This window comes from Oncorhynchus gorbuscha, linkage group LG01, assembly GCF_021184085.1.
Source record: "Oncorhynchus gorbuscha isolate QuinsamMale2020 ecotype Even-year linkage group LG01, OgorEven_v1.0, whole genome shotgun sequence".
NCBI classification, from domain to species: domain Eukaryota; kingdom Metazoa; phylum Chordata; class Actinopteri; order Salmoniformes; family Salmonidae; genus Oncorhynchus; species Oncorhynchus gorbuscha.
In genome coordinates this window covers 110001625-110011757 of record NC_060173.1, presented here as the reverse complement: position 1 = coordinate 110011757, position 10133 = coordinate 110001625, and the positions used below count along the sequence as shown (strand labels likewise).

The 10133-nt window shown below is 47.7% G+C and overlaps 1 protein-coding gene across 1 annotated transcript in view; it reads right to left on the bottom strand.

Annotated features, from left to right (window-relative positions):
• Positions 1–1465: 1465 nt before the first annotated feature.
• Positions 1466–10133, bottom strand: part of LOC124011141 (aryl hydrocarbon receptor-like) — a 96640-nt gene continuing 87972 nt past the window's right edge. Inside the window, exons 7-11 of the mRNA XM_046327941.1 lie at positions 6342–6544; positions 5974–6083; positions 5735–5876; positions 3772–5611; positions 1466–3577 (exon numbers count right to left, since the gene is read on the bottom strand). Of these exons, the coding sequence (XP_046183897.1) occupies positions 3167–3577; positions 3772–5611; positions 5735–5876; positions 5974–6083; positions 6342–6544 (2706 nt within the window). The 3' untranslated portion in view covers positions 1466–3166. The remainder of the gene's footprint in view (positions 3578–3771; positions 5612–5734; positions 5877–5973; positions 6084–6341; positions 6545–10133) is intronic.

Sequence of the window (10133 nt, the reverse complement as noted above, 5' to 3'; positions counted from 1 at the left end):
TCCTAATTAATTACAAATAAAATAAAAATGTCTTGATTGCGTATGTCTTCACACCACAGAGTTGATCATTGGTGGAAGCACCTTTGCCAGCCATTAAAGCTGTGAATAATTTTGAATAAGATTCTACTACTCTTAGGGCAACATACTGCATATCCATTGTTTTTGTCAAAATTGCTCAAGCACAGTACATTAAGTTGGGAATCATTGATGCGCAGCAATATTCAAATATTGTTTCTGATTTGAGCAAGTTTAAGTCAGGACTGTGACTGGACCATTCAGGACCACTCAACACGGCAAGGAAAGGAAACACGGAAAGGCATACTGGTGTGTCTTTGGCATTTGACTTTGTGAAATTGTCCGGCAGAAATTTCAAAATCTATCCCAGGGTTAGTTATTTAGAAGACTGAGGCTGGTTTTCCTCTAGTTTTTTTTACCTGGGCTTTGCTCCTTTTATATTCATTTTGATCCTGACAAACTCCCCAGCCACTGCCATGACAAGCAATACCCATAACATGATGCTGCCACCACAATACTTGAAAATACAGAAAATCAACAACATTACATTCACTCCACATTACATTACTGGCCTGTATGATAAGGTGAAGAGAAGGAAGCCTGTTCTGGTTGCAACAAGAGGCTCTAAAGTAATACTGCAAAACAACACAACAAATAAATCACTTTTTGGCCTAAATAGAAAAAACTACAGGCTTTTGTCAAATCCAATATAAACCGTCTGTATTTTCAAGTATTGTGGTGGAAGCATCATGTTATGGGTATGCCTGTCACTAGTAGGGACTGAGGAGTTTGTCAGGATCAAAAGAAACATGAAAAGAGCAAAGCCTAGGTAAAAAGTTGAGGAAAACCCTGGAATAGTTTTATTTTCAGCGGCACAGTTACAAAAATGTTAATGCCATAGACACCAGAATGGCTTACCAATAGGTGTTGAGTGTTCTTGAGTGTTTCTTAGCCTTGACTTAAATTTGCTTGACAATCAGAGACAAGGTTTGAATATGGCTGCCGATCAATGACTCCTGAACAAATTTACTGACCTTAAGCAATTTTGACATAAACAATGAAAATATGTTTCTCTAAATAATAATCTTATTCAAAATAATTAACAGCTGTAATGACTATCAAAGGTGCTTCCACCGGAGACTCCCAAGTGGTGCAGTGGTCTAAGGAACAGCATTGCAGTGCTGAGGCGTCACTACAGCCTCGGTTTCCATCCCAGGCTGTGCCACAGCCAGCCGTGACCGGGAAACCCATGAAGCAGTGCACAATTTGCCTAGCGTCATCCGGATTAGGGGAGGGTTTGGTCCAGTGTCGTCCGGGTTCAGGGAAGGTTTGGCCGGCTGGGATTTCCTTGTCTCATCGTGCTCTTACAGACCTCCTTGTGGCGGGCCAGGTGTCTGCAAGCTGACTTCGGTTGTCAGTTGGACGGTGTTTCCTCTGACACATTGGTGTGGCTGGCTTCCGGGTTAAGCGAGCAGTGTGTCAAGAAGCAGTGCGGCCTGGCAGGGTCGTGTTTTGGAGGACGCATGGCTCTCAACCTTTACCTCTCCCGAGTCCATAGGGGAGTTGCAGCAATGATACAAGATTCTAACTACATATTGGATACCACGAATTTGGGGAGAGAAAAATGACAACAAAAAGGGGGTCTTCAATCAACCCCTCGGCTGCGAAGACATACGCAATCAAAACATCTTTGTTTCGTATTTCTTTTTTATACATTTTTCTTTCACTTTGAAAATGTGGAGTAGATTGTTTAGATCGGTAGGAAAAAAATCCCTTTTCAGATTTTAAGGTAGCAAAATGTGAAGACTGTGCAAGTGGTGTGTCGACTATTCACTAGCGACGGTTTGTCTCTAGCGACGGTTTGTCTCCTGAGTCTCCTTAACATGCACTACACCTTCCTCCACAGATGATATTATGAACAAAAAACGAAAGTAAACAAATTACCACAAGTTAGCATATGGCTCAGTGAAGTTTAGATAAAACAAAGAAACAACTATAAATGGATTGAATACTATTGATATAGCATTATCAACGTACTATATCAGACTATTGTTAAATTGTAATGAAATTTGGATACCAATAGCATTACAAGGAGTACAATCTGAAAGCACATCATTTGTTTTTTTATAGCCTACTCTGCAACCAATGCAGACATTTCAATGAAATACGTTGCTTTTTCCTCAGAAATTCTATTTGTACACTGCTTCATTCATTCTTCAGAACAAGCAAACACAAACAGGAACACACCCCATGTACACACAGTCATATTCATCACAGCCATAACACACTCACATAATAAAAACAATAATATCTTTATAATAATATAGAGGCCATTTGTGTATTTACACTTCATTAGGGTTGAACAATTCCAGGAACATTCAATGCATTCCCTGGTTGGAGGATTCTGGATTTCCTGCTTATTCACTCCGGATTCAAGGAATTCTCCAACTGGGATTTTGTAAAAAATTAGGAAATGTATCTAAAATTCACAGAATTTTGCAACCCTACACTCCATATATACATTGAGGATGTTATTGCCTTTATTTTTAATCTCTGAGTACAATATCAGTTTTTTGTATGTTTCTCCACGAGTGAAAACTTGAATGGTGTCCTGTCACCATCCAACTATAATGTAAGAAGAAACAAACGTAACAAGAAATGAATATGGCCTGCTTCATTAATATATATAAACCATTTTGGGAATTGGGCATGACCCTAAAAAGCCATTATAACACAAGCCAAATTCACCAGTGAGGATTCAAACTTCATTCATATCATTGAAGTTGTGACAGATACTGTTTTCCCACAGTAATAAAACCAAAGACAAGGCAACAACAAACAAAACAGAAGACAACCCAACAAAAGAAAAGGAAACCAGTTCCATGTAAAGTTGCTGCTTTTTGTTCCATTGCTGACAGAAGTGACAAGTGCTTAATCAAAAGAGTCCTTGTATTTCCTGTAAACACTGATATGGGGAGATGAATGGTGTGTCTGACTAGGGGATGGCTTGTCATCACGACACCCTACCTGAGGCAGCTCTTAAGGCAGTGTGTTGTCTTTGAATGTGTACGGATGGATGGATGAACAGATCCATGGATGGCTTCCTCCTCTTTTTGTCCATAATGTTTACAGAGTAACATGTGACTCGTGTTTAGAAGTCGCAATAGTTGGTTTGGTTGTGGTCTGTAAAGCACATGGTTCCATTGACAAGTGGGGCTGAGGAGAATGTTCCATTGACAAGTGGGGCTGAGGAGAATGTTCCATTGACAAGTGGGGCTGAGGAGAATGTTCCATTGACAAGTGGGGCTGAGGAGAATGTTCCATTGACAAGTGGGGCTGAGGAGAATGTTCCATTGACAAGTGGGGCTGAGGAGAATGTTCCATTGACAAGTGGGGCTGAGGAGAATGTTCCATTGACAAGTGGGGCTGAGGAGAATGTTCCATTGACAAGTGGGGATGATGAGAATGTTCCATTGACAAGTGGGGATGAGGAGAATGTTCCATTGACAAGTGGGGATGAGGAGAATGTTCCATTGCTGTCTACTACACTGAGGCTTGGGATCTGTTGGGGGAAAAGTATGATAAATAGAGCCTGGCTTGTTTCATAAAGTAACAATTAATAATATCAATAAATTACTTCATAATTATTTAGGGCCCTGAGTTTTCCTAACCACGTGACTTGACCAGTAGAACCAGGTTATGTGGTAAGGAAAAAGTCTGTGCTCCATCCACAACAGAGAGAGAGAACATAGTTACCTGTGTCTGTCCGACTCTGTTGCGTCCAGAAAGGTACTGCTGCATGGCCAGTAGACTCTCGGGGGTGGTGATGTTGGCCACAAGCGGGCGAGCCGGGAAGCTGATTCCGGTGTTGTCCTGGATGATGGCTGACGTGTCCACCACCGGCTCACTGGGGCCCCACTGCAAGTAGCTCTGGTCCTGGGGGTCCACCATCCTCCTCTGGCATGCAGACAAGGGGGGAGGCAGAATGGTGCCATCCACGTGGCTGTTTCTGTTGGGGAGGGGGGGTGAGACGTTCTCAAACATACAGCTGCCAGATGGAGCAGGCTGGCCGTTGGCCAATCGCCCCTGCTGGGGTTGGTGGTACAATCCGTTGGTGTTCTGTGGCCAAAGGCCTGTGAGAGGGACTCGTTGGGTCTCTGTGGCTTGACTGTGACAGTCTGGGATGAATTGGTGTCCATTTTTCATTGTGCTGGCGGATGGTGGTAGCTGATGCTGCTGGTTCTGGGGCCACTGCTGCACTTTCTGGGTTTTTAGTGACTGAAATGGTGCACTGCAGGCAATCTGGGGTGAAACAAAGCCATTACTGGGAATCAAAGATGCCCAAGCATCCACCAGAATAGGTGGTAGATGGTTGGACTGTGGAACAGAGATCTCCTCTGGTCCGTTTGGTGCCATTGCAGCTGGCAAGCCATTATGAGGGAAACCCTGTGGAGGTGGCTGGTTAGATTGGACCTGGCCAGCGATGATCTGAGGGCTTCCCATGTGGTTGTTTGGTGCCTGAGCACAGGATCCAGCCATGCTAGTGCTTAACGTGACAGACTCATTCTGGCCTGAGCTATGTGGGTTACTGAGCTCGGGGAGCTCCAGAGAGGGGGTGAAGATGTCGTTGAGCTGTAGCTGCTGCAGGATGGGGATATTCAGGCCCGTCTGAGGAATCTGGGGGCCGAAGTGGGAGAGCCTCTGGGTGCTCTTGAACACCTGCTGTGGTCCTGCCTGGTTCTGTCCTGCCAAACCAACTACTCTGTTGCCTGTTACCTGACTGTGGCTGATACCATTTAGATCGTTCACTGGGGAGCCATTTTGGACAAAGCTGAATTTGTCAAGCAACCCGGGCTTGCACTGTCCGGCACCTGTAGTAGGGCTGACCACTCCTGGAAATGGTCCACCCTGGTTGTTGTTGTCGAGCACCCCTGTGAACAGGTTAGGGTCGTTGTTGACCATGGTGGAGCAGTTGGGCTGGTTACCGCTCCCCTCGCTGCTGTCCTTGAACAAGGCTTCCTCCACGTAAGAGAAGATGTCGTTGGTCATGATGTCATCCAGCTCTAGGGAGGTGTCCCCGCTCCCGGTCCCATTGGAGTTCTGGCTCAGCCTGAGGAGGGTGCTCTCCCACTCCATCAGCTCCGCCGTACCCACGTCCATCCCCTGCAGAGCCGCACACAGGTCCCCATCCTGCGCCATCCTCTCCAGGGCATCTATCATGGCTACCAACGCCCCCTCGTGCTTGACCTCCCTGGGGCTATCACCATCATCAACCCCGTCGGGCCCCTGGGGCTCCATGCTACTCTGCCAGGAGTTACAGGCCACGTTGGTGAGCGCTCGGCTGTCCATGAATACCTTGTCTATGGGTAGCTGAGGCTCCTGGGGCTGGGTGTAGACGGATTCGTCCTGCTTTAGTAAAGAGCCCAGTAGAGACTGGGGGTCCAGAGACTCCACCTTGCAGATTTTTGGGGGGTTGGTTTGGAACTCCGTGGCATCCAGTGTGGGGCCGGTCTCGTACAGCAGGGCCTCCCCGGTGGTGAAGCTGAAGGGCAGCTGCATCTTCCTCTGGCGTAGATTCTCCTCTCCCTCAGAATTACTAAAGGGATACAGAGAGAGAAAATCATATGAATGAATGATACAATCATATATTTTGAGATGCAATGAAATGACAGTCAATGATGATGCAGACAGATTGTACTTTCAGATATTAATTACTCACAGTAAAGCTCTCTGGCGTGCGATGATGAAGTCGGGCCTTCCTCCTTTGTAGACAAGCCTGGCATTGGCCTGGACCCAGACCCAGCACCCAGTCTTCTGCAGCAGTCTGAACGTGGTCAGACCACTCTCTCCTGTCTTAATCACTGAGGGGAAAATATTCATATTATTAGATAATCATACAAAAATAATGATCAAACACATCATTGCTAGAGAGTTATTATGAACCCATTGTAAACATACTTCTGACATGGTTATCTGCACAGTACATCATATCAGCTGCGTGGATGAACTGATACCCAGAGCCTCTCATACACAACTCAATCTCTGAGTATCCCAGGACAACCTTCCCCCTGTAGAGAGACAACAGGGCAGGCCACACCATGTTAGCGTTAGTGGAAAGTACAACACATTACACATCATGTTCACTTGTGAAGTCATCCCTCAAACATGTTGAATAGAAAAGTGAAATAGTGACATTTTAAAAAGAGTTCCATTTTGATCAAGTCCTACATTTGATCAAGGCACTTAGATTAAATGGTAGCATACTTCCTTCCTAAATGTAAGCCTAACTATTTTTTTGAGAATTAGTTTCAGGCCTTTAGAGTCACCTGGCATCGACACCCGTGGGGGTGAAGTCAAGCTTGTGTTTGGTCTGGAAGAAGATCGTCTTGTTTCTTATCTCCAATATGGATGGGGTGTGGACAGGGGTGGCGATGGTGAACAGGCCCAACCTGGGCTGGCTGTGCATCCCGTCATCCCCCAGCATGCTCTGGCAATGGAGGAACTTCAAACGCCCCTGGAAGTTCAGAGCCTGGATATGAGGAGAACAAAGGTATGTTAGACTCTTAAACTTAACTAGTGATTGATCTGAAACGCGCCTAGTGACTGATTGTATAAAAAGTTTTGCCAAGCTTTGCCAAGATCCACCACTCACATCGTACTGTCAAATTAATCAACAGTGCTGCTGTGTGTTCTTTTGAGACAATACAGTGTATGAAGAATAGAACTTCCGCACTCAACAACACTCAACAACCCGGTCGCATTCCGCTTCGCTCCACAGGTAGTATCACATTTTCACTTCATTTCATTACAGTACAACGGTTTGATTTGTTTGATCGTAGCTAGCTACATAGCTAGCTACATAGCCGTCTTTGTATCAAAGATAATTGTGTAGTCTAGAGCGACTTTCTAGGTTAGCTAGCCAGCTATTGTCGTTCTTTTAACGCAACGTAACGTAATCAACACTGCTAGCTAGCCAGCTAGCCCCCGAATAGCAGCACTGTAGAAACTATTATACTCAACGGAACGACTTGATTAGTGTAGTGTCAACAACGCAGCCACTGCCAGCTAGCCTACAAAGTCAACAACGCAGCCACTGCCAGCTAGCCTACTTCAGCAGTACTGTATCATTTTAATCATTTTAGTCAATAAGATTCTTGCTACGTAAGCTTAACTTTCTGAACATTCGAGACGTGTAGTCCACTTGTCATTCCAATATCCTTTGCATTAGCGTAGCCTCTTCTGTAGCCTGTCAACTATGTGTCTGTCTATCCCTGTTCTCTCCTCTCTGCACAGACCATACAAACGCTCCACACCGCGTGGCCGTGGCCACCCTACATTTTACATTTAAGTCATTTAGCAGACGCTCTTATCCAGAGCGACTTACAAATTGGTGCATTCACCTTATGACATCCAGTGGAACAGTCACTTTACAATAGTGCATCTAAATCTTAAAGGGGGGGGGGGGGGTGAGAGGGATTACTTATCCTATCCTAGGTATTCCTTAAAGAGGTGGGACCACTGAGGTGGGACCTTAAAGAGGTGGGACCACCCTAATCTGGTGGTCCCAGCGCGCGCACGACCCACGTGGAGTTCCAGGTCTCCGGTAGCCTCTGGAACTGCCGATCTGCGGCCAACAAGGCAGAGTTCATCTCAGCCTATGCCTCCTTCCAGTCCCTCGACTTCTTGGCACTGACGGAAACATGGATCACCACAGACAACACTGCTACTCCTACTGCTCTCTCTTCGTCCGCCCACGTGTTCTCGCACACCCCGAGAGCTTCTGGTCAGCGGGGTGGTGGCACCGGGATCCTCATCTCTCCCAAGTGGTTATTCTCTCTTTCTCCCCTTACCCATCTGTCTATCGCCTCCTTTGAATTCCATGCTGTCACAGTTACCAGCCCTTTCAAGCTTAACATCCTTATCATTTATCGCCCTCCAGGTTCCCTCGGAGAGTTCATCAATGAGCTTGATGCCTTGATAAGCTCCTTTCCTGAGGATGGCTCACCTCTCACAGTTCTGGGCGACTTTAACCTCCCCACGTCTACCTTTGACTCATTCCTCTCTGCCTCCTTCTTTCCACTCCTCTCCTCTTTTGACCTCACCCTCTCACCTTCCCCCCCTACTCACAAGGCAGGCAATACGCTCAACCTCATCTTTACTAGATGCTGTTCTTCCACTAACCTCATTGCAACTCCCCTCCAAGTCTCCGACCACTACCTTGTATCCTTTTCCCTCTCGCTCTCATCCAACACCTCCCACACTGCCCCTACTCGGATGGTATCGCGCCGTCCCAACCTTCGCTCTCTATCCCCCGCTACTCTCTCCTCTTCCATCCTATCATCTCTTCCCTCTGCTCAAACCTTCTCCAACCTATCTCCTGATTCTGCCTCCTCAACCCTCCTCTCCTCCCTTTCTGCATCCTTTGACTCTCTATGTCCCCTATCCTCCAGGCCGGCTCGGTCCTCCCCTCCTGCGAGCTCACAGAACAGGGCTCCGGGCAGCCGAGCGGAAATGGAGGAAAACTCGCCTCCCTGCGGACCTGGCATCGTTTCACTCCCTCCTCTCTACATTTTCCTCCCCTGTCTCTGCTGCTAAAGCCACTTTCTACCACTCTAAATTCCAAGCATCTGCCTCTAACCCTAGGAAGCTCTTTGCCACCTTCTCCTCCCTCCTGAATCCTCCTCCCCCTCCCCCCTTCCTCCCTCTCTGCAGATGACTTCGTCAACCATTTTGAAAAGAAGGTCGACGACATCCGATCCTCGTTTGCTAAGTCAAACGACACCGCTGGTTCTGCTCACACTGCCCTACCCTGTGCTCTGACCTCTTTCTCCCCTCTCTCTCCAGATGAAATCTCGCGTCTTGTGACGGCCGGCCATCCAACAACCTGCCCGCTTGACCCTATCCCCTCCTCTCTTCTCCAGACCATTTCCGGAGACCTTCTCCCTTACCTCACCTCGCTCAACAACTCATCCCTGACCGCTGGCTACGTCCCTTCCGTCTTCAAGAGAGCGAGAGTTGCACCCCTTCTGAAAAAACCTACACTCGATCCCTCCGATGTCAACAACTACAGACCAGAATCCCTTCTTTCTTTTCTCTCCAAAACTCTTGAACGTGCCGTCCTTGGCCAGCTCTCCCGCTATCTCTCTCAGAATGACCTTCTTGATCCAAATCAGTCAGGTTTCAAGACTAGTCATTCAACTGAGACTGCTCTTCTCTGTATCACGGAGGCGCTCCGCACTGCTAAAGCTAACTCTCTCTCCTCTGCTCTCATCCTTCTAGATCTATCGGCTGCCTTCGATACTGTGAACCATCAGATCCTCCTCTCCACCCTCTCCGAGTTGGGCATCTCCGGCGCGGCCCACGCTTGGATTGCGTCCTACCTGACAGGTCGCTCCTACCAGGTGGCGTGGCGAGAATCTGTCTCCTCACCACGCGCTCTCACCACTGGTGTCCCCCAGGGCTCTGTTCTAGGCCCTCTCCTATTCTCGCTATACACCAAGTCACTTGGCTCTGTCATAACCTCACATGGTTTCTCCTATCATTGCTATGCAGACGACACACAATTAATCTTCTCCTTTCCCCCTTCTGATGACCAGGTGGCGAATCGCATCTCTGCATGTCTGGCAGACATATCAGTGTGGATGACGGATCACCACCTCAAGCTGAACCTCGGCAAGACGGAGCTGCTCTTCCTCCCGGGGAAGGACTGCCCGTTCCATGATCTCGCCATCACGGTTGACAACTCCATTGTGTCCTCTTCCCAGAGCGCTAAGAACCTTGGCGTGATCCTGGACAACACCCTGTCGTTCTCAACTAACATCAAGTCGGTGGCCCGTTCCTGTAGGTTCATGCTCTACAACATCCGCAGAGTACGACCCTGCCTCACACAGGAAGCGGCGCAGGTCCTAATCCAGGCACTTGTCATCTCCCGTCTGGATTACTGCAACTCGCTGTTGGCTGGGCTCCCTGCCTGTGCCATTAAACCCCTACAACTCATCCAGAACGCCGCAGCCCGTCTGGTGTTCAACCTTCCCAAGTTCTCTCACGTCACCCCGCTCCTCCGCTCTCTCCACTGGCTTCCAGTTGAAGCTCGCATCCTCTACAAGACCATGGTGCTT